The 25,360-nt window shown below is 39.3% G+C and overlaps 1 protein-coding gene and 1 non-coding gene across 2 annotated transcripts; both read right to left on the reverse strand.

Moving 5' to 3' along the window:
• Nucleotides 1–6,854: 6,854 nt before the first annotated feature.
• On the reverse strand, nt 6,855–6,961 carry LOC141588872 (small nucleolar RNA R71). Its single transcript, XR_012519839.1, has one exon. It is a non-coding gene; the product is annotated as a small nucleolar RNA R71 (small nucleolar RNA).
• An 11,858-nt stretch (nt 6,962–18,819) lies between these two features.
• Nucleotides 18,820–19,788, reverse strand: LOC141588104 (uncharacterized). Its single transcript, XM_074409559.1, has 2 exons — nt 19,692–19,788; nt 18,820–19,514 (listed from the first exon to the last, which is right to left on the reverse strand). Exons 1-2 carry the CDS (start codon nt 19,786–19,788, stop codon nt 18,820–18,822), a joined length of 792 nt encoding a protein of 263 aa, XP_074265660.1.
• Between the last annotated feature and the right edge of the window lie 5,572 nt (nt 19,789–25,360).

The raw sequence follows: 25,360 nt of genomic DNA on the forward strand, positions 1-25,360 counted from the left end.
TGAAGGTAAGAATTCGAGGAGGATCCAGGTATGTCTTTGTGCTCGTAGATGACTACTCAAGGTATGTATGGCCTATCTTTCTTCATTCAAAAGATGAGACTTTTGATGAATTTGATTGTCTTATGAAACTTGCTCAAAATAAATATAAGACTAACCTTGTGTCTATTCGTACGGATCATGGCACTGAATTTGATAATCAAGCCTTTATAGAATATTGCAGAGTTAATGGTGTAGGACATAATTTTTCTGCACCAAGAACTCCTCAACAAAACGGTGTCGTTGAACGTATGAATAGAACACTAGGAGATATGGCTCGTATAATACTTTTATGTAGTGGTCTACCTCGTAACTTTTGGGCTGAAGCTATTAGTACTTCTTGTTATATCCACAATCATGCTATGATAAGACCTATCCTTAAGAAAACCCCTTATGAACTTCTAAGAGGTCGCAAACCTAATATCTCCCATCTTTGTTGCTTTTGGAGTAAGTGCTTTGTTCACAATAATGGTAAAAATAGGTTAAGTAAGTTCGACCCTAGAAGTGATGAGGCCATTTTTATAGGCTATTCGGGTCATAGCAAGGCTTACAAGGTCTTCAATAAAAGAACACTTTGTATTGAGGAAAGTATTCACGTTATTTTTTATGAAGATAATGTGTTTGATAAGCCTTTACAGGATGAGGAAGAAGACTTGGACGAACCTGATTTTCGTCTTTCAAGAGATGATCCCCCAGAATTGGAAACGGAGGATAATGATATCGAAGGAATAAATGATGAACTTGATCATTCTTCTAAAGATAAAAAGAAGAAATCTAAAGTTATAGTTGATGATACTATAACATCGGCTAAAAATAAGGATCCCCAATCTAATTTTATAGGTGATGTTACTATAACATTGAATCCAAATCAAGGCAGTGAGTCTGAAGTTATAACCGGCTCTACTACAACACCAGGATTGGACTCAGGGGGAACTTCCTCAAATTCTAAGCCAAATGAAGATGAGTCAAGTTCAAACAATGATGAAGAGCCGAGTACCTCAACTAAATGGAAATACAAGAGTTCACATCCTATGGATAATATTCTTGGGAATATTAAGAAGGGAGTTCAAACAAGACAATCTTTGAACAACTTCTGTTCGTTCTATTCATTCTTATCTATGATCGAACCAACAAATATCAAAGAAGCTCTTGCATAATCAGATTGGGTTATAGCTATGCAAGAAGAGCTTCAACAGTTCGAACAGAACAAAGTTTGGCACTTAGTTCCTAGACCCAAGGATCGATCTGTTATTGGAACAAGATGGGTATTTAGAAATAAACTAGATGATGCCGGAACCATTGTTCAAAATAAAGCAAGATTGGTGGTCCAAGGTTATAATCAACAAGAAGGAATAGATTATGACGAGACTTTTACACCTATTGCTCGTCTTGAAGCTATTACACTTCTGATAGCGTTTGCAGCTCATAAAGGAATGAAGCTCTTCCTAATGGATGTCAAGACAGCATTTCTAAATGGGTATCTACAGGAAGAAGTCTTCGTAGAACAAACCCTGGATTTAATGATAGCAAATTTGAAGGCCATGTCTTTAAGTTAGACAAAGCACTGTACGGATTAAAGCAAGCACCAAGGGCTTGGTATGACAGATTATCTAAATTTTTACTTGACAATGGATTTAATAGAGGATCTGTTGATAAAACCCTATTCCTAAAATCCGAGGGTATTGACCTTTTGGTTGTTCAAATCTACATTGATGATATCATCTTTGGATCAACCAACCGCAGGTTGTGCAAATATTTTTCGGAGTTGATGACTTCTGAATTTGAGATGAGCATGATGGGAGAATTGAAATTCTTTCTAGGTCTGCAAATTCAACAAACTGAGGAAGGCATTAAAATTCATCAACAAAAATATATTAAAGAACTAATTCAAAAGTTCGGAATGGAAAATTCACATGCTATGCCTACTCCGATGGTCGCAGACAAGAAGTTAACCCTAGATAAAGACGGTAAGTCAGTTGATGAAACAACTTACCGAGGTATGATTGGGTCATTGTTATATTTGACTGCAAGCAGACTAGACAACATGTTCAGCGTATGCGTTTGTGCGAGATATCAATCGTCTCCCAAAGAGTCGCATATGACAGCTGTAAAAAGAATTCTACGATATCTTATCGGCACGGCTAAACTCTGTTTATGGTATCCAATGGAGTGCAATTTCGATCTGGTTGGTTATTCTGATGCCGACTACGCAGGATGTTCTTTGGACAGGAAATGTACGTCAGGTGTTGCCACGTTCGTTGGACCTTGTATTATAACATGGGGTTCAAAGAAGCAGAATTCAGTTGCCCTTTCAACATCAGAAGCCGAATATATTGCAGCAGGACTAGTATGTACTCAATTATTATGGCTTAAGCAACAATTATGTGATTATGGTATTGATGTAGGTTGTATTCCTATCTTATGTGATAATACTAGTGCTATTATTATTTCCAAAAACCCCGCGCAGCACTCACGTACCAAACACATTGAAATTAGACACCATTTTATACGAGACCATGTTGAGAAAGGGAATATAAAACTCGAATTTTGTAGTACGGAGAAACAATGGGCAGACATTTTAACAAAATCTTTAGCGAGAGAACGTTTTGCGACATTACGGTTGGAAATTGGTTTAATCAGTGGTACCTAAGCTTCTATATATGTTTAATCTCTCAATGATTGATTAGTTAAGATAACATTGTATGACTGTGTCCGTATATTGCGTTGCGTGAATATTTACCTTTATAGAAACTTATTTATCATATATACTCTATTTGTATTTTGGAATTATGTTGGCATACAAATTTTATTCCTTACCAAAATTGAGATACACCATAATTCTTTTACTTTCCATATTTTATAAAAATCTCTCCAATATTGCTACACAAATCTCGTCTAAATATCCTAATCAATCTTCTATATCATATACTTACCATAATTGATCAACTACCACTTATTTTACCTAAACCTAGACTCAACCTAGACTCCTACCCTATATTAACATCTAGCCGTGTAAACATTGATCACACAACCCACTTGATTTCACTTTTTGACTTACCAAAAGATTAAAAAATCTTCAACCATCACCATCATCATATTCATCTTCAACCTTTCATCATGAATTCTTCACATGCAACGACACGGTCCTCCACCCGCAACCAACACCAACGAAATCCATGTAATCAACCACCACAAAAACCATCTAATCATCCTAATTCCTCCCCTTTTACCTCACCAAACCCACAACCATCTCCTCCCCTGTTTCGTGGTCGGGATGATGCGGTATCCGAAGGTAAAAGGCGTCGGCTTTTCAAGGGTAAAATTAAGGTTATAGTAGATGAAGTTGAGGAGGCTAGTGAACCCGAATTCATTGTTAGGAATGGGATTTCAAGAACTCTATTTCGGGATGCTTCGAAAAGCGTGACAAGAGAGGGTTTGAACCGAGGTCGGATGACAAAAGATGAGAGTATTCTTGTTTCTCGGGTTTTGCCATATTCAATCCATGGAGGAAGGTATTACCCTAAATCTTGGTTGACACAAATTCCTTCTCTTAAGTTTTTTGTCGAATTTCTTGATTTTCAAGGTTGGGGTAATATAAGTCAGTTTTCGGGTCCTATATACCCGGTTGAGGTTGTTCAATTTTTCGCCTCGGTCAAAGTTAAGAATGGGTTGTTGCATGCAACCGTTAATGGTGTTGATGTGACGGTTTCTATTGATGATTTTCGTTCGGCTTTTTTGGTTCCTCGTGATGGAATCGATGTCAATCCAAGTCTAGAATGGTCTAATGTGGATGATGATAAACAATTAGCCATTAAAAATTATTTTGAGGAGGTTGGGTCGGATAATGGAAATATCGCGGTCCATCCTCTCTCGGCAAAAATCAAGTTTCTCTTGAACGTTTTATGGAACACGGTGGTGCCGAGAAGGGGTGGAAGGGATAAGGTGTCAAGTTATGAAGCGATATTTGTGTATTCTTGGTTGGAGGGTCGGAAAGTTAACTTGGCTAGTCTTGTGCTAAACCGGATTGTTCAAACGAGTCTCACCGTTACCAAAGAAAAATTTTGTACCTGGTCGGACCCTCTCGGGCTATGTTTCGGTTACTTGTCGTTAGGAGCACCTAGACCAAAACAATATTTATATCTCCACAAACAACTCTAGTATTAGTAAAGAGGTAAGTAAAGATCGGATCCTAAAGGACGGGTATTGAAGTAAGATTTTCGATTGCAAGTAGCGGTGTCTAGGGATGTCACAATTTGGGGTTTGAAGTAGAAGATCACTAAACTAAATAGCAATAAAAGTAAACAAGCAAGATGATTAAAAAGGGATGTAAACAATTGATAAAAGGCACTAGGTTGTCATGGGTTCATAGGGTTTTTTTTTTTTTTGCAAGAAAAGCAAGCCATATTATTCCTCCATATAGGGAAAGATGGCCAATCTTAAAAAAGAAGAACCACAAGTTTTCTTAACTAACATCCATCTAAAGCTTCTACAATCTCACCCTCTTTAGAGGGATGAGTTACATATAATAAGCGTACTTTAACTAAATATTGAATTTGTTTCACTACATAATCAACCTGATGCTCCTGTCCAGTAAATATTCGTGTATCACGCTCTTCCCAAATGCAGCAGACAGTAGCACCCAAACAACTTGTGTACCATCTAGCCTTCCAATGTTTGCAGGTTCTTCTACCAGCAATCCACTGCATTTCTTTTCTCAGTTTGACAGTTCTGTACTTCATATTCAGCCAAGTGAGAATCTGCCTCCATACCATAGTAGAATAGCTGCATTGAAAGAACAAATGCTTGTGGCATTCATTGTCCATCTTGCATAATGTACACCGATTAACCATGCACAATCCCCTAACATTCAACTGATCAATAGTAGCCAGTTTCCTTTGCATAGCCATTACCAGGAAAAAACTATGCTTAGGCAATAGAGCACGATTCCAAGCAACCTTAGCCCAACTCAAAGTGTTGCCACTGATACGTGCATATTTTATACACTTTATCTGCGGTTTTGGCACGTATTTCCATGCTTAATTGATAGCTTAAGGCTACTATTTCTCCCGAAACGGTCTACTTTGCATTTTCCATGATTTATTGTAGGAATGCGTGGAAGTAGGCTAAATCAAGCCAAGTTCGTCCTCCGGAAGCGAGTTCAAGGAAGCCAAGAGGAAGGAAAGCTCATTCACTCACCTTGGGATGCGTGCAAGGAATGAAGAGTCATTTTTGGAAGCATCAAGGAGGCACTGCACAGCATTATCAGTCGATCGACTAAGCCTTTCAGTCGATCGACCACTGGAGCTCAGACAGGAGCCACTGTTCCGCATGTTCGGTCGATCGACTGTGCAGACCAGTCGATCGACCTGTTTTCGAGCTGTTGTTTAGTTTTCCGTGTTAGACTTTTAAAAGCCCAACTTGTAATTAACTTTCGGTATCTTTTATCAGTTGAACGCAGCAACTTTTAGGTTATGTAATTTTATTCTGAAAAAACTGAGTTTTCAGATCTAGCTTGAGACGGAAACCTGAATTCGAATGCTTGGTTCTTGAATTTCCATTAGTAAGCCTTTAATGCAATTTTTCTTCCTTCTTATTTCTCCCTTGTTAATTTAATTTTTGTTCTCTTCAATTAATTTCAGTAATTGAGTTCTCTCTTTTGTTCTAGTTGGATTTCATTATGTTGAATTCGTTCTTTAATGTTAATTTCATAATTAGTGTAGTATTAATTATGCGTAGGTAATTCCTTTGATTGGGAATGAGGTGAGCCATGGTATTGAAGTAGGATAGTTGAGTAGCATGAGTTCTTCCGTATTGGTCTTGTTATCTTTTGATGGATTTCTTTGCTAGGTCGAAAGATTGGTAATTTAATTTGTCACTAGACTCAGAATTTCTCTTGAGTGAAAACTTTGATAAATTCTTGGGAATTATTAGACCGCGAGGTTATTCGAGTGTTGATCGAAAGATTAGCTTATCTTCCCTGAGACCGTATTAAAAGATCTCCGCATTTGCTTGTGACTGTTATATGCCATGGTGAACCAAGTTCCCGATCCCTTTTTATCTTGTTAAGAATATACATTTTTGCAATTAGCTTTGTTAGCCAACCAACTTCAAAACCCCCATTAAATTGTTACCTTTTTAGACTGAAAAATAGCAAACAAAATCAACCTTGTCTCTCTGTGGTTCGACCCTTACTATCACTAGCTATAGTTTTAGTTTGGAATTATAAATTTAATTTTGGTACTAAACGACGGTATCAAATTTTGGCGCCGTTGCCGGGGAGACGGTGTAATTCTGTTTGCTTTATTTTAGTTTATTTTTCCTTGTCTCAAGGAACTTTTGTTCCTTGAGGCCGTTGCTTATCTTTGCTTCTAGTTTTGCTTTTGCACAGTTAGAAGCCAGGTTGTTCGAGAGGAAGACTTGAGTACTCTCATTTTGGAAGTTATGGCTACGATATATGATAATTTTCAGCCAAAGGAGCACCACCTTCCAAAGGGGCAACAGTTACCTACTCCTTCTATCGGTAAATTTGAGTTTCGTTCCTCTTATATTGATTTAGTGGAACGGAATCGGTTCAGCGAAGTCTGCTTCGATGAAGACCCCTTGAAACATATGGAAATTTTCACGGACTATTCTTTGTTCTATACCTATACCGGAGGGGTAACTCAAGATGAAGTAAAGGGGTTTATGTTCTTATACTCCTTGAAGGATTCGGCGCGAGATTGGTATCGCTACCTCGATAGAGTAGCAGCTGGAGTCACTGATTGGACATCTTTAGCACTAGCTTTTTACAAGAAGTACTTCCCGCCTTCGAAGACTGAGGCCTTGAAGAGTAAAATCACGAGTTTTCAGCAAGGAGCCGACGAAGATTTTTGTGAAGCATGGGGACGTTTCAAACGTTTGGTCCGAGCTGTCCCTCATCATGGTTTCCAGCAATGGTATCTTTGCAATCTCTTTTACAATGCTTTATATGATGATTACAAAGTCATTTTGGATGCAGCTGCTAATGGTAGGTTCCAAAATAATACCGGTCAAAGTAAAGGTTGGAACACCATCGAGGAGATGGCAGTCCATAAAGCTGAGTTTGGAAGTTCACGTGGTAAGTCACGAAAGCAAGGTGAAGACATGACTGCTGTTGTGTCACTTATAACTTCCATTTCTACCCGTCTCGAGAAACTCGAGACCTCTGAAGCTTTCAAAGGGAAAGTCGAAGTTCCTATTCAAAACTCAGACGAGATCGAGAAGTTAAGAGAGATGGTCCAACTCCTTTTGGTTCAAGTGGCGAATATGGAAGCAGCCGGGATTGAGTCCTCACGGAATTTTGTTAAACAATTGGAGAATATGGAGGCTAAGCAAGCCGCTAATTCTTCAATTAAATGTGAAGGGCCGGTTGAGACGATCAACGCCATAAATCTCAGAAGTGGCCTTTCCTATGAAAGTCCCGACAAGCCAAAGGAAGACTCAGGAGATGGTGAAGAAGCTCGTTTGAATTCTGATGCAACAACGAGCCTGAATGCCAGTAATACCAGTCGATCGACCAACATTCCCTGTCGATCGACTGAATTGTCAGACAAAATAGTTTCTGGTCAGAAACTATTCACTCCTAACACATCCATCGATCGACCAACCTCTTGATCGATCGATCAAATAATACGATGACGTTAATTACGGTGGTCGAACTGTTCACTCCCAGCTCACTTGGTCGATCGACCACCCACACTAGTCGATCGACTGGATCTCCAGAGCAGGATGCAAATCCGTCAATTAGTTTGCATGATCCATCACTCATTGATGATTTGACGGGGGTTTTAAACCTACGAAAGCCGAAGGTCACTGATCCTACGGCCAGTTTTGCAGTCCCATATCCGGAGCGTTTGAAAGCTACCAAGCTGGAGCGTAAGTTTGGTAAGTTTCTGGAGATGGTCCGAACCTCGAGGTAACGGTTCCTTTCATCGATTTAATTACCAGGTACCCTCTTACGCTAAATTTATGAAAGACATTTTGAATCGTAAGAGAAATTTTCGTGATGATGGTAATGTTGCGTTTGTGGAGGAATGTAATGTTCTTTCACAAATTAATGTGCCACCTAAATTAAAGGACCCGGGTAGTTTTTCAATTCCTTGCACTATAGGTAACCACGTAATCGGAAAGGCCCTTTGTGACTTAGGGGCCAGCGTTAGTGTCATGCCGTATTCTGTTTGCGAAAGGTTAAACATTGGTAGACTTAAGGTGACCGATATTACCGTTCAAATGGCAAATAGATCTACTCAGAGACCTATAGGTGTTCTAGAGGATGTACCCGTTCGAGTGGGTAAGTTTTTTATTCCTGTAGATTTCGTTGTTTTGGACATTGCAGAGGATAGTCAGATACCTATTATTTTAGGCAGACCGTTCCTACATACATTTGGGGTGTGATAGATGTCAAACGCGGAACCATCACCTTAGAGGTAGGGGATGACACTATTGAGTTCAGTCTTGCTCACAAAGCAACTGAACCTGCTGATGAGGATACGTGTTATTCTATTGATGTTGTTGACAGGATTGTTACTTGTAATTGGAGGGAATCCTTAGCCAAGGATCCCTTAGCTGATCTAACTCATTCAGATGAGTGTGCAGGTAATATCTGATGGAGAATCTTTGAGGAGCCAGATGCTTTGGTTGCCTCAATTGAGAGCTACGAGCTCAATGAAGAAGAAGATGAGATGCTTTTGAGCCTGGCCAACGACAACTTGGTGAACACTTGCTACACCATTGAAGCTGATTCTGTCTATGCTGTAGAGGTAAAGGTGCCAGAGCGTAAGCCACTTCCCCCTAATCTTAAGTATGTTTTTCTAGATGATACGGAGCAGTACCCAGCTATTGTTAGCTCTAAGCTCAACGATGACCAGCTGTCTGCTTTGATGTGTGTACTTAAGAAAAACAGGAAGGCTTTGGGTTACTCTTTGGATGACATTAAGGGCATCAGCCCTGATGTTTGTATGCACAGGATAGAGTTGGAAGAAGGCCACAAGCCTTATAGACAGGGTCAACGCAAGTTGAACCCAAAGATGCAGGAGGTTGTTATGGCCGAGGTGATGAAACTACTTGATGCAGGTATTATTTATACAGTTGGCAACTCCAAGTGGGTTAGCCCAGTTCAGGTAGTCCCGAAGAAAGGAGGGACTACCGTGGTTAAAAACGATAAAAATGAATTAATACCAACTCGAGTAGTGACAGGGTGGCGGATGTGCATTGATTATAGACAGCTGAATGCCGCCACCAAGAAAGACCATTTCCCCCTCCCTTTTGTTGACCAAATGACTGAAAGACTTGCTTCTAACAAATTTTTCTGTTTTCTAGACGGATATTCAGGGTTCTTTCAGATCCCTATTCATCCGGACGATCAGAGTAAGACTACTTTTACCTGTCCACAGGGTGTTTTTGCATATCGTAGAATGCCTTTCGGATTGTGTAATGCCCCTGCTACCTTTCAGAGGTGCATGATGGGGATTTTTTCTGATTATATAGAGAATATTATGGAAGTGTTCATGGATGATTTCTCAGTTTATGGCAGTGACTTTGATCGTTGTTTAGCTAACCTTGATAAAGTCATGCAGCGTTGTATAGATGTTAATCTTGTCTTAAACTGGGAAAAGTGTCAGTTTATGGTCAATGAGGGAGTTGTGTTAGGGCATCTGATTTCTGATAAAGGTATACATGTTGACAAGGCAAAGGTGCAAGTGATTGAGCAATTACCTCCTCCCGTGAATGTTAAAGGAGTGAGGAGTTTCCTAGGTCACGCTGGTTTCTACCGGCGTTTCATCAAGGATTTTCAAAAATTGCCAAACCACTTACACAATTGCTTCTTAAGGATGCTGTCTTTGAATTTACTGATGAGTGCCATGTCGCTTTTAACAGGTTAAAGGAGGCCCTAATTTCTGCGCCAATCATTCAGCCGCCTGATTGGGACCTCCCATTCGAGATCATGTGTGATGCCAGCGATTATGCGATCGGTGCACTTCTGGGACAGCGAAAGAATAAAGCTTTGAATGCCATATACTATGCGAGTCGAACTCTGGATGAGACTCAAGTCAACTATTTTACCACTGAGAAAGAGTTTCTAGCTGTTGTTTTTGCCTTAGACAAATTTCGGTCTTATTTATTAGGTTCTAAGGTCATTGTTTACACTGACCATGCAGCGTTGAAGACTCTCTTTATTAAGAAAGATGCGAAGCCAAGGCTCTTGAGGTGGATACTCCTTTTGCAGGAGTTTGACTTGGAGATCAGAGATAAGAAAGGAGCAGAGAATGTGGTAGCTGACCACTTATCTCGTTTGCAGCTGACGGAAAGGGAGGATTCTTTGCCTATTAATGATTCCTTTCCTGATGAGAGTTTGTTAGCTATTACTACTTCAGGTTCTTATCCACCTCCGTGGTTCGCTGATTTTGCTAACTTTCTTTGTGACGGGTAGGATACCACCCGAGCTTTCATGGGCGAAGAAGCGGTTTGCCTATGATGCTAGGCAATATTTTTGGGATGATCCTTATGTTTTCAAGGAATGCATGACGGTCTCATCCGGAGATGCGTACCTCGGTGGGAGGTGAAGGATATCCTAGAGGCTTGCCACTCTTATGCTTATGGTGGTCATCACGGTCCGTCCCGGGACCGTAGCTAAGGTACTCAATCTGGTTTCTATTGGCCAACTTTGCATGCAGATAGTCGCAATTTTGTTCTTTGAATGCGATGCTTGTCAAAGATCGGGAATATTTCAAGAGACATGAGATGCCACAGGTAGGCATTCTTGAGGTCGAGATTTTCGATGTCTGGGGCATCGATTATCAAGGACCTTTTCCGAGCAGTCAAGGTAATAAATATATCCTCGTAGCTGTAGATTATGTATCCAAGTGGGTGGAAGCTATTGCTACTCCCCATTGCGATGCAAAAGCCGTGATTAAATTGTTTAAAAAGATTATTTTCCCTCGTTTTGGTGTCCCTCGGGTTGTCATTAGCGATGGGGGAATGCACTTTAAAGAGAAACAACTTACTGCTTTATTGACTAAATTCGGTGTCCAACATCGTAGAGGTTTGGGGTATCATCCCCAAACTAGTGGTCAGGTTGAGGTTTCTAACAGAGAATTGAAAGAAGTCTTAGCTAAAGTTGTTTCTAAATCACGGAAAGACTGGAGTCTTAAGCTAGCTGATGTCTTATGGGCTTATAGAACGGCGTTTAAAATGCCAATCGGGATGTCACCGTACCGATTGATTTATGGTAAGACATGTCATTTACCTGTTGAGTTAGAGCGTAAGTCTTGGTGGGCTATTTGTGATCTGAATTTAGATCCTAACCTCTCTCGTGAGAAACGCATGACACAAATTTGAATGAGCTAGAGGAATTTAGGCTGGCTGGCCTATGACAATGCAAGGATCCACAAGGAGAAATCAAAGCGGCGGCACGACAAGAGAATCATAAAGCGCGAGTTCAATATTGGCGACAAGGTACTTCTTTTTAACGCTCGTATCCGTTTATTTCTGGTAAGTGAAATCCAGGTGGACCGGTCCCTACACGGTCACAGCTGTCACAAAGTTCGGATCTGTTGAATTGGAGACCTCAGCTGGAGAAAGGTTCAAGGTAAATGGCCAATATGTGAAGCACTACCATGGATCAGATGCATATGTTGGGAAGGTCGAGGTTTTGTACTTCGACCCGCTATCAGATGATGAAAAGTGAGGTAACAAGGTCGTGCGGGACCTCTTAAACCGCTAAGCGGGAGGCAACCCAGGTTGTATTTATTTTGTAACTTAGGATTTCAATTTTGTTATTTCATTCATTTTGCAATTTAATTTTTCTTGTTTTGTTCCCTTAATTTTCATGCATTTGCAATTTCTTGGTTTGGGGAAATTGTACGCCTTTGATACTTTCTCTGCAGAATTTATTTTATGCAAAGTGCGTAAGTGGTTTACTAGAATTTTGCGAGAAAACGACAGGAAGTTTTGATGGCAAAATGAATTTTGATGAATTTAATTCCAATTGCCAGCTCAAATAGTCGATCGACAAGGATGTTCAGTCGATCGACTGAAGCAAGGAATACAGAGGCTACTGTGCATAGAGTAGTGGTCGATCGATCAAGGTCACATAGTCGATCGACCACCAAGGAAATTCCGGAAGGTACGTTCTTTGAAGGATCAGTCGATCGACCAAGTGAACTTGTCGATTGACCAGTCCGCGGGTTCAGAGGAAGTTAATAAGGGAAGTTTACATCATTCTTTTCTCATTCATTCACTTTCCTAATTTCTAAAAAAAAAAACAAAAGAAACCCTAAGTACCTTTCCATTGCTGCGATTTTCACCTCAAATCCGCCTCATTCTCTGCCATTCTTGCTTTAATCTTCAAAGAAATCATCAAAGTATGCTTCTAAACTCGTTTCTATGCTATTTATTCGAGTTTTGCTGAAGAGGAATGTCAATTTTTCGAGCACTGACCCTTTGAGTCGAAAAAAATTGATTTAGGGAAAACGATTTTAGGGTTTGATTTCCGCTAATATTCATGCTTTAATTGCTTATTCTAGCCTTTACCCCTTGATTTTCGGCCCTAATTAGCATCTAAGAGTGATTAATTCCGTTTGCCCTAAAAATTTAGAACCCTAATTCGGGTATATGGCCTGATTTTGATGCGGTTTCTGGAATTTGTAAATTGAATTGGTTGATTGTTGCTAATTTGACTCTTTTGCAGGAATCACAATGACAAAGGGAAAAGCGCCAATGCAAGAGGGACAATCGAGTCAAAGGCCTGCTAAGCGCCCGCGCGGACCGCCTCTGATGATAGAGACCACTACGGATAGTCTACCTGACTATCCGCAGGTTATCTTTGAAAAACCTATTCAGCGCGCTAAATTTTCTTTCTTTGTGTCGTCTGTTAAGGTCACAGCTACCCGGTTTCTCCATAAAGACACTTTGGAGGAACTAGGCTGTTATGAGTCGGTCGTGTCCCTACTAAATGGGACGGGTATGATAGGTTTGGTGGACATGTCTGAGTTCACATATTATGTCATGACCCTAGAATTATTTTCCTCCTATGCTTTTGATTAGAAGCCTTTGAGGTGATGAGACCAAACCCCGCATTTCCTTTCGACTTTTTAATGTTAATTATTCTACGGCACTCGGCGATTTTGCGGGTTTTCCGGGTCTTCACTCCGAGGGTAGCACCTCAGACCCCTCAGACACTCACCAGGCCATGTGGTCCTGCATTGGTGACATTTACGGGTCGCGGAGGACGGGCACTTCCGTCCATTTGCCCCCTCTTCGTTATTTCTTACGGCTAATGGGTAATACCATTTTTGGCCGTAAAGAGTCTAACAATGTTAATAACATTGAGTTGTCAATTTTGGCGGGATATCTGAACGTTGAGCGTCGGAGAGCCCGCATATATAACATCTTGCTTACTTGACCGCCGCACTTTGGATTGTAAGTGCGGGCGCCTTGACCACCATTGCCTGTGGCGGTTTGGTGACACGTATCGCCAACCGTCTTATTTTACTTTTCCCTCGACAGGAGGATCCCATTGACCCAGAGCTGCGTTTTATGGACCTCCCTTACGCGAGGAGCGTCCATTGGATCGACAGACGGATGCGGTGGAAGATTGACTCTTTCATCTGTGACCGCATCCCTGTCACCGGCTACCCTCCTGTCTTGCCCCTCACCACTGTTGAGGGGTCTGCTAGGCCACCTTTGCCTAGTTACAGGCTTCCTTTGGTGGCAGCCACGCCTTCTGCTAGGAGACCCCCTCCTACCACCACCACTACTGGTCCCTCCACTTCCAGGAGACCCACTCCCTCCGTTTCCAGGAGAGCTACTCGCGCCGAGGAGGAGGAGAGTGAGCCGGGATCCGAGGAGGACAGTGACCCTGACTACGAGGGCTGAGGTTAGATGCTGGTGACCTCCCCGTTTTTGGCTGGTTTGGGGAGGTCGTATTTTTGTGAGTATTTTCTTTTCTCTTTTCGCTTCCTTTCACTTTTATGCTTTTATTCTCCCTTTCTTCTGCTGGTGATTTGCTGTTGAGCACAATGGGGACATTGTGCGTTTTGGTTTGGGGAGGGTATTTGCATATGCCTTTTGTTTTGCATCTGCATTTGTTTTTATTGCATTTCAGTCACATGTTTAGTGCATTTTTGTTTGCATTTGTTTTCATTTTCACCATTCAAAAAAAAAAAAAAAAATTTGAAAAAAATGCATAAAAAAACCAAAAATAAATATCACGTTTACTTTTGCATATAGTTGAGTCGGATTGGAGTTTTTAATGATGATTCTGCTCTATTAGTCAAATGTGCCATTCCCTGCCCCTTCACAGCTGCTTAGTAAGAATTAAAAGCGATATCTCAAATTTTGTTATGGAATCTATTTCGGGCAATTAGACTTGACTCATTACTTTTGGCAAACTACTTATACCTTCTGAGATATAGAGCCTATAACTGGTGACATTTATGACCGGTTAAATTAGGATTGAGAGTAGTTACTCCCTTCATTTCATGTTTTGCACGTGTATGAGTTTTGATTGCTTATTGCCTATACGCATTGGTTTGTGGTCGGTATTGCATGTTTGGAGAATTATTGCATCCTCCCCTCTCTCATTTTACCCCACTAACTCCACTATAAGCCAAAATTGCCATTTGCCCTCAACTACATTCCATAATTAGCCTACCATTGTGCCAAGCTAGGGAGTAGTAGAGGAATTTGTTGATTTAAAGCTGTTTTGTTTCGCTCTTGTAATGTTGGAGCGGGTATTTTTGAGAAGTGAGGGATTTATTTCAGTCTGAAAAAGGGAAGAAAGAAGAAAAATTCAGAAAAAAAAAATGAAAAAAAAAAAAGAGGTCACATTACACAGGCGTAATGCTCAAGTATGCGAGTGGTCGATCGACGACCTTGGTGGTCGATCGACCACCGACCCGATTTTTGAAAAAAAAAAGAGAAAAAAAAAAGATGAAAAAAATGAGTCGTAGTGAAATAAAATCACGCCTCATGTGTTTATCTCTTGTTTTGGAGGCGTCCGTTTGGATTTGTGTGTTGCCTAGTCAATAAAGGCATGGTTGTTTGTTTTAGTTGAGTTGGAGGAAGGGATTCGGTCTCTAATGGTTCAGTAGGTACTAGCTTGGCTCCTACCCTCACCTTTCCATATTTGTTTTGCCCCTTCTTTCCCACTTAGCCTCACATATCCAAACTTTGCAATAATTCGGCATGTGATAGTCCTCGACGGTGGTTATGCGTATGTACGGTGAAGAGAATCATTACTCATGCTAGTCAAGCATACATGTTTTGTCGGTCGTGATCTAGGTGAGAGACTCGTATTTTTCTTCCCTCTCTTTTACATATCATCTTACCATTTGCTTTGCTGAGAGAAGAGCGATCCGGGAGAGTCCGATTGTGTGAGTCTTGCAAGGTCGAATGCCCGATCTAATTCTATGATACGCATAAATTTGTTCGCTAAATTTAAGCTTTGCAGTAGTTGACTTGGGGCATTAAATGGTTTGGCATTGACTTGTAGTTAGCTCTGAAATGTTCTCCTCTCCATTTAGGTTTTTATACGGGTCATAGTGCTTGCTTGGGGACAAGCAAGGTTTGGTTTGGGGAGATTTGATACGTGCATATTTTATACACTTTATCTGCGGTTTTGGCACGTATTTCCATGCTTAATTGATAGCTTAAGGCTACTATTTCTCCCGAAACGGTCTACTTTGCATTTTCCATGATTTATTGTAGGAATGCGTGGAAGTAGGCTAAATCAAGCCAAGTTCGTCCTCCGGAAGCGAGTTCAAGGAAGCCAAGAGGAAGGAAAGCTCATTCACTCACCTTGGGATGCGTGCAAGGAATGAAGAGTCATTTTTGGAAGCATCAAGGAGGCACTGCACAGCATTATCAGTCGATCGACTAAGCCTTTCAGTCGATCGACCACTGGAGCTCAGACAGGAGCCACTGTTCCGCATGTTCGGTCGATCGACTGTGCAGACCAGTCGATCGACCTGTTTTCGAGCTGTTGTTTAGTTTTCCGTGTTAGACTTTTAAAAGCCCAACTTGTAATTAACTTTCGGTATCTTTTATCAGTTGAACGCAGCAACTTTTAGGTTATGTAATTTTATTCTGAAAAAACTGAGTTTTCAGATCTAGCTTGAGACGGAAACCTGAATTCGAATGCTTGGTTCTTGAATTTCCATTAGTAAGCCTTTAATGCAATTTTTCTTCCTTCTTATTTCTCCCTTGTTAATTTAATTTTTGTTCTCTTCAATTAATTTCAGTAATTGAGTTCTCTCTTTTGTTCTAGTTGGATTTCATTATGTTGAATTCGTTCTTTAATGTTAATTTCATAATTAGTGTAGTATTAATTATGCGTAGGTAATTCCTTTGATTGGGAATGAGGTGAGCCATGGTATTGAAGTAGGATAGTTGAGTAGCATGAGTTTTTCCGTATTGGTCTTGTTATCTTTTGATGGATTTCTTTGCTAGGTCGAAAGATTGGTAATTTAATTTGTCACTAGACTCAGAATTTCTCTTGAGTGAAAACTTTGATAAATTCTTGGGAATTATTAGACCGCGAGGTTATTCGAGTGTTGATCGAAAGATTAGCTTATCTTCCCTGAGACCGTATTAAAAGATCTCATTTGCTTGTGACTGTTATATGCCATGGTGAACCAAGTTCCCGATCCCCTTTTTATCTTGTTAAGAATATACATTTTTGCAATTAGCTTTGTTAGCCAACCAACTTCAAAACCCCCCATTAAATTGTTACCTTTTTAGACTGAAAAATAGCAAACAAAATCAACCTTGTCTCTCTGTGGTTCGACCCTTACTATCACTAGCTATAGTTTTAGTTTGGAATTATAAATTTAATTTTGGTACTAAACGACGGTATCAGCCACGCTGCCTAAAATGATCATATAACAGGTGAAGCCTGAGCTTCCCCTTCCTGACACAGCTCTGCAGCAACCCCTTTGCATTATCCCCAGATCCTGCCATAACCATCAACTCATCTCTGACCTGCAATATACTCCTCCAACTCTCAGAATGTGTACTTTTCTTCTGTAGAGTCCAAAAATCCCCCTGTTTGATATTATAAGTGTAATTCTAAGTGAGCCAAAACCCATCAAATTGATTAATGAGTTCCCAAATCCACTTACAAATCACACGTTTGTTCCAGGACAGAATCTCCTTGATATTAAATCCACCTTCCAGGTAAGGATAGCAACAAGAGGCCCAGCTTTTCATAATCAGTTTCCTTTGCCCTTCTTCAGAGTTCCAAAGGAAATTTTTGCAGAATTTGTTAATTAGCCTGAGCACACCTTTTGGAAGCAATAGAGTTTAGCACCAGAACTGCTCCAAGCCAAAAATAACAGAGTTGATGAGGCTAATTTTCCCAGCATAAGAGAGTTTATAATTAGTCCAGTGATTTAGAGCCCACTGAACCTTGGAAAGGAGATCAACAAACATGGTTTTGTTCAGTCTGCCTTCATTGAGAGGGACTCCAAGATATCTGAAAGGAAAATCTCCTTCCATATAACCAGTAGCATTCAAGATTTCCTGCTTAATATTCTCCCTTATACCTCCCATATAGATATTTGTTTTATCAGGATTAGCAATTAATCCAGACATTTTAGCAAAGGAGTCCAAAGAGGAGGTAATAGCTCTGACTGAAGGAACATCACCCCTGACAAAGAGCATCAAATCATCAGCAAAGATCATATGATTCAAACCTATCCTGCCACACTTAGGATGGTAAGAGACCTGGTGCAACTTATGTATACCCCTTAAAATGCGTGATAAAATATCCATACTCATGATAAACAGAAAAGGAGATAATGGATCTCCTTGTCTGAGTCCACTAGCCCCTTTGAAAAAACCAACATGATCTCCATTCACCTTTAAGCTGAACCAGGTGGAAGTAATACACCCCATAATCCACTTCCTAAATTTCTCAGGGAAGTAAAAGTGCTGCAGCATCTTATCAATAAATTCCCATTGAAGAGAATCAAATGCTTTCCTTATGTCTACCTTGATTAAACATCTAGGAGAAACACCCTGTTGAGCATATCCCTTGACCAGAGATTGGGTCAGCATAATATTTTCAAATATACTTCTCCCTGTGACAAACGCCCCCTGCTCCTTACTCACAATATCTGGCAAAAAAGGTTTAAGCCTGGAACATAAGATCTTGCTGACAGTTTTGTAAAATACTGTGCAACAAGAAATGGGCCTATAGTTCACGACCGTTGCCACCACAGGCTTCTTGGGATTAAGGGCAAGCAGAGTTGTATTAGCTTGCTTAGACATATGGCCTGTCTGAAAAAAAAACCTTAACAGCCTTGCAGAAATCATATTTTATGACTTCCCAATTAGTTTTGAAAAATTGAGCTGAAAACCCATCTTGCCCAGGACTCTTGTTAGGATCTATTGAGAAGAGAGCAATCTTAATTTCTTTGTCATCAATCTCCTTGCAGATCTCCTCACATCTAGAAGCAGGAAACCTAGGACCATCCAATGAGTCCATAAGAGAGGTATCCACAGGACTATGCTTCCCTAATAGCCACTGATAGTATTCAACAAAGGCCTGGTTTACAGCAGACACCCTATCCCTGTCCATCCCTTGCCTGTCCTTCAACTTCCCAATAATACCCTGATGTTTCCTATAAGCAATTCTAGAGAAGTAATAACTAGTAGGGGCATCATTGAATTTGATACTCTGAACCTTAGCTCTTTGAAGTAGAGAGCTATGCTCAGCCTGCTTAAGAACCAAATAAGCATTCAACAAATCCATCTCCTTAACAATTAAGTCATGTCCAAAGGATTGCCCTGAAGACAGGATTGATAATCATGCAAATGCTGCTGAGCTTCCTTTACTTTCTCAGAAATTCCAGAATATGAGTGCTTGTGTAACACAATGAGCTTCTGCCTAACTTGTTTTAATTTTGAGAACAAGCTATACATAGCATTCCCTCTGACAGGCATATCCCAAGCCTCCCTAACCCTGGTACCATACTCCTCATGAGCTTCCCAGCAATTCAAATAGCTGAATCTTTTCCTTGGGGTATTGACATCAGTAACAGTAACCAAGAGAGGAGAATGATCAGAGACCCCAGCAGGCAATACATGAACCTGAGTAGTGGGGAAATGTATCAACCATAAGGGGTTAGAGAGCACTCTATCCAGTCTTGACCAAACCCTAGTAGCAGCATCTTGTTTATTAGTCCAGGTATATTCAAAACCCAAACTATGAAGATCATCTAACTGGCAATCCAAAATGCATTGATTAAAAGCCAGCATATCTCTAACAGAGGGTGGATTAGGACCAATCCTCTCCTCCATACTTCTCACAATGTTCCAATCACCCATAAGAATCCAATTGGTAACCTTTGAAGCAACTCCTTTCAATTCCACCCATAATCTTTCTCTATGGTCAGCATCATTACTACCATAAACAAAAGAAACATGGAAAGTCTTATTTGAAGCATTATGTTGAAGCTCTAATTGAATGAGTTGATCATGGACATAAGAAGAAACCAAAGTGACTCTCCTAATATCCAAAAACACCTAAATCCTACCATTGTAATGGTGGGAGTAATTATTCATAACCAAATAGGAAGGAAAAAGCCTACTAATAGCAGCGGAATTATTTAGTTTAACCCTCGTTTCTAGCAAACCCAGAACCTCAACTTTATTTTCCCTAAGATAACCCATAACCTCCTGCTGCTTTATTGGGTCATTAAACCCTCTAATGTTCCATGAAGAAACTCTCATGTTTTAGGGTCAGGAGGCTCCTCTTCCAGAAGAACCACCTCTGTGTTAGTAACCAATATGGTCCCCTCATCCTGCAAAATAGAGTAAGAGTTCTGAACTGAAACACTGTAATTAGGATTCACTGAGATATCCCCATCAACAATTTCTTCACCACTCTGCACATTCTCACCCTCAACTGTGTGGGATCTTGAGCCTGCTTCCTGACTGACAGAGGAAGAAAGAACCTCTGAGTTGGAAAGAGAAGAGCCTAGCCAAAGGCATTCTGAGCTCAGCCCTTCCTTCTCAGCAGGCTTCTCTGACCCTGCAGCAGCAAGACTATGGCCTACCCCTAGACTGTCATCTACAGAAGGAGGAGCAATCTTCTGAGAAACAGCTCTATACTCCTGAACCACCTTAGTTTTCCTCTTTTCCTACAACTGTTTGTTAATTTTGGTGAACTTACAGTGCTCCTTAGTGTGGCCCAACTTCCTACAGCAGTGGCAGTAGTAGGGCAGCCACTCATAGATAATACGTTGAGTGGTTATTCCATGATAAGGAGTAGCAACTTGAATGGTGCTAGGCAAATCTTCAGCAACATCCACCTCCACCAAGACTCTAGCAAACAATAACTTAGACTTAAAAGTGGTAGGTAAGTCAGCAAAGACGGGCTTCCCAATGGTGCTAGCCATCTTACTGAGAACCTTGTCAGACCACAAGAAAGGATCCAAGTCAGGAAAAAGAACCCATACAGGAACCTGAGAGACAGAATCTATTTCCTGAGAGAAGGAGGGTGTCCATTGCTTCAGTATCAGATTACTAGCACCCATAGTCCATGGCCCTCCCTTTAGTATCTCATTCATATCCTCTGCACAACAAAATCTGAAACTAAACCAGCCTTTCTTATAATACTGCACAATTGGCCTTGTTACATTCTTCCAATTTTTTAGAACAAACTCATCAACCTGCGGCAATTTTGGCTTGGCACCTAAAAAATTACCCATCAATGTGTTCTTCCAAAATTTTAGTTCATCAATAACGTCCTCCTAAACTATCTCAACAACCGTAGCATCTCTACTATGTTCACAATAGTGGAGACTCATACCAGGGGAGGGTTTCGCCACTGAATTCCAAGGCCTAGCAAGTCCAATTCCCAAATCAGTAGCAGGAGTTGGTGTTTTACCTGAGACTACTGGTGAACTAACCACCGGAGTTTTCTCCAAAATTCCAGTGAGATTAAGAAGTTGACCCACAGTTTCAGACGAAGAATTACCTGTATTAACCGCCTCTGTAACGTTACCCTCCTGAATTTCTCTTTGAGCCTCTTCCTCCGTAATATCTTCAACAATTGGTGCCTCAGAATCCATAACCACCGATGTTTCCTCTGTTAGAAATCTTTATCTCATTACTATACATATTCATATATGTGATGATTTAATTTAGTCATAAAGTTAAACATAGATCTTATGCATGCAAACAATAATAAAAATAAGGAAGAAATCATCAACCCTTACATTGATATTTCGGATTATTTGGGCACAAGTAAGATCTCCTTCTTACTTGTTCTTGAGCACTCCTAAAATTGAAGAACAAGGATTCAAGTAGAGAATCCCTCCCAAGGATTAATACCCAAGGTAATCTCTTAATAAAATTAATATTATTATTACTAGAACAATATTAATTTAAATAAAATTGACCAAAAAATAATTTATGTTCTCTTAATTTTCGGCTAAGAGAAGGGGAGAAAGAGGAAGATTTTATCTCACTAAAAACTCTTATTTTTAGATGTGTGAAGAATGAATAATACACTAATGTTTTTGGTAGTGTATATTAGGTAAAAATTAGAAGGAAAAACCCATGGTTTTCCTTCTCAAAACCGGGTAGGAGGGGGGAGTATTTGATGCCCAATGCATGAGCAAGGTGCTCTTCACAAGAGGCACTAGGTTGCATGGCTAGTTTTAGGCAAATATGATTATGTTTACCACTAAGTTAATTAACATAATATTTTCCTAATACTCCCCATTATTTCGGTTATTTAGATAAAATGGACTCCATTTTATCTTTATCAAATTGTCAATTTGTCACATGTCACATGTCATGTAAAATTGTTATGTATTTTTAACATATTAAAAATCAACGCATTAATAAAAATACGTCATATACAAAATCGATTTAGTAATTCATAATTACTTGTACCAAAATAATTTACCAATTATAAATAACAACATCTTGTATTTAATAATAATTTATTCATTCAAATGTAATTGTTTCCTTAAACAATAATTTCATCTAAGCAATAAAACAATTCGATTGCTTAGAGCGTATCTTATTTAATCAAATTATAATGAGATACGTAAATATTACTTCCAAAATCGTCCGTCAATTTAAAGTAATTTAATCAACCCGTATCGTCATACGATCAATTAAATAATCAATTAAGAGTGTTACCCTTTAGGTATGACCTAAGGGGATCAACTGATCACCACCGTCGCACGACAGTAATGTCAAACTCTAGTCAGCCAATCATTACCGATATGTGTGGACCAGTTGACAGTAAAATATTACTTCCCAATTGTATTCTTTAAAATGAAACTTAAACATGTGATCATCATGATCGACAGTTGTGATCGCATTATTGTCGGAGGACACATATTCCAACAATCTCCCACTTGTCCTCGACAAGTGTGCGTCACCAATTCTCTTGTCCTATTAATATCTCCCACACAATGCAAGGTGTATTTCAGGTCGTACTTGCAAGTGATCATATCGAGAGTGGTTTCCTCGATCTGGAGAATAACTTATTGACCGGATTTATCTACCATAGATATCTTCCGAGCGTGGCCACGCATTTCCAGTTCATTACTCCTCGAGTGGCCCTGAGATATTGTTATAACCCTGACAAGGGGTGGACAATTCCTATCGCACTTATTCCCTTCGACTAGCCACAGCCATCATAACCCAAAATATGCCCATTTGACCCCATTTACGAAGGTCGTAGTAACACAAATCAAAGTTAATCAAAATCGTGCCATCTTAGGCGAATGGTCTTTAGTCAAAAGAATCGACTCATTAGAATACTATAGTAGCTCTCGCCACGACCAGGCTATATAAATTTGCCAGAACTCTATAAGCGGTCATAAGGCCCGACAAAGTGTTCCTAACAGTCTGCCTATGTGATCGACTAGTCATTCTCATATGACTCCATGGCACTTGAACTTGCCATCAATCGCATCACATTCTAGTCACTTCGAGACGTCACCTCATGTAAGTAACTATGGGCGAATACAATGCTAATCCGTGTTCACTTTAACGGGGTTCAATTGTCTCTACAACCCGTTTGGATGTAACAAAGTAAAAGGTGACTTAATAATAACTCAAACGACAAATGTCGACATCACATTCGGGTAGTCAATACCGTATTACAACCTTGTGATGCATATCGTAAGTGTATTAACACTTGTTGATTGTGATAGAAGTTTTGACATACCATTTGTCCATGTGTTCAAACTTCTTTTATCACATTTTCCTTTACATTCATGTTATCTCTCATAGCATGAACCTTACCAAGTATACACATAGGTTCCCAACCTCGGTTTGGGTTCTTTATCTTGAAAGAACTTCCTGTCGATTATCACATAACCAATGAATTTTTGTGGTGAATGATATAACTTGCACTGATCAAGTACTCCACCCACTCACAATGCACTAGGTAAATGTTTTGTAGAGTCTTGCAACAATTTTCAAGATTATTAGCCTAGGACTTCTCACAAGTCCTAGCATATTAGGAAATATTAGTTTTGAGTAACTTCTTACTTCAACTAAGTATTTTTCCAAACTTCTTATTTCTCCTTTTAGCTTGAAAAGCTTAGGATTTTCATAAATCCTTACATGTCTTCGAACTTTAATATGTGCAATCTCTTGACACATAACAGAGTGTTTTGTTCAATCACTGAAATCGTTCATCGGATTCTCCTCGAGAATTCATGACGATTCTTCTATGGCTTGCCAATGATTCATCATGCTCTTATGCATATGATTCATTATTGGACATGTGCATGATTATTCTAATGGCGGAAACATTAGTAACTAATAATCATGTGATCAACCATTCCTAGGTTCAATGAACGACCATGACTGCTAATGGCAATTCCATTTTCATTGACATGAATAACCTACATTTCTCGTTGATTCGATGTGTATGTCTCAATACCTATCCAACATCTCATGATGTGATTGGATTCATCATAGTCCATTTTCATCCAGAATTGAAAACTCAAATGCTTCTTTGTGAAAGAAAGTATTAGCTCGTCATTCTCAATGAGTAATGAGTTATAAACTTTTACAAGATGATTGCTCCCACTAAATTCCATGTCTTCACATGATAATTTCCAACTCCCACTTAATTCCACATGTTTCGTAATTGACTACTCAATCGAAAAATTTCAAGAATTGAAATATATATTGCTTTGCTAAGTTATTAAGATAAAACCATATATGTTCCCATCATATCGTTTCAAAATAACTATTTTGAAGAGGTTTCATCTTAACCTTATGGAAAGAGATTTTAATCTCTAACTCATTCATTTTATTGTTAGAAATCTAGATCTATATACTCAACATATTCATATATGTTTTATGTTAATTTAGTCATAAAATTAAATGGTGATCTTATGCATGCAAACAATAAACAATTTAAAGAAGAAATCTTCATCTTACATTGGTATTTTGGTTTATATGGGTACAAGAGAGTTCTCCTTCTCTCTTGTTCTTGTGCTCTCCTTAATGGATGAACTAGGATCCAAGTGTAGGATCCCTCCCAAAGTAAAATACCCAAGGTAAACTCTTAATCAAATTAATATTATGTATACTAGAATAATATTAATTTAGTGTAAAAATTGACCCAAAAATATTATTGGACTCTCTATTATTTCGGTTAGAGAGAAGGAAGAGAAGGAAGAATTTTATCTTTCTAAAAGTTCTTATTTTAGATGATGAATGAATTAGCTAATGCACTAAACTATAATGTAGTGCAAATGATAAATTATAAGGCAAAACCCTTGGCTTTGCTCCTATAAAAAACCGGGTAAGGGGAAGAGGAGGGACCAATGCATGCACTACTTTGTCTTCACAATGACAACTAGGTTGCATGGCTAGTTTATTAGGGAAATGATTATGTTTTCCACTAACATAGTCAACACAATATCATCCTAATACTCCCCTTAATTTCGGTACATATTGATAATATGGACTCCATATTATCTTTGTCAAAATGTCAATTTGTAATATGTCACATGTCACATGTCACATAAAATTGTTATGTATTTTTAACATATTAAAAATCAACGTATTAATAAAAATACGTCACATACAAAAATCGACTTAGTAATTCATAATTACTTGTACCAAAATATTTTTACCAATTATAAATCACAATAACTTGTATTTATAATAATTTATTCATTCAAATGCAATTGTTTCCTTAAACAATAATTTCATCTAAGTAATGAAACAATTCGATTACTTAGACCGTATCTTATTTAATCAGATTATAATGAGATACGTAAATTTTACTTCCAAAATCGTCAGTCAATTTTTA

This window comes from Silene latifolia, chromosome 6 (genome assembly GCF_048544455.1).
Source record: "Silene latifolia isolate original U9 population chromosome 6, ASM4854445v1, whole genome shotgun sequence".
In the NCBI taxonomy this organism is placed as follows: Eukaryota; Viridiplantae; Streptophyta; class Magnoliopsida; order Caryophyllales; family Caryophyllaceae; genus Silene; species Silene latifolia.

Coding starts and splice junctions, on each gene's coding strand:
- LOC141588104 (XM_074409559.1), bottom strand. CDS start 19,788: ATGAGAGTTTCTTCATGGAACATTAGAGGGTTTAATGACCCAATAAAG. Junction 19,515..19,691: donor AAATAAAGTTGAGGTTCTGG/GTTTGCTAGAAA, acceptor TCATTCAATTAG/AGCTTCAACATAATGCTTCA.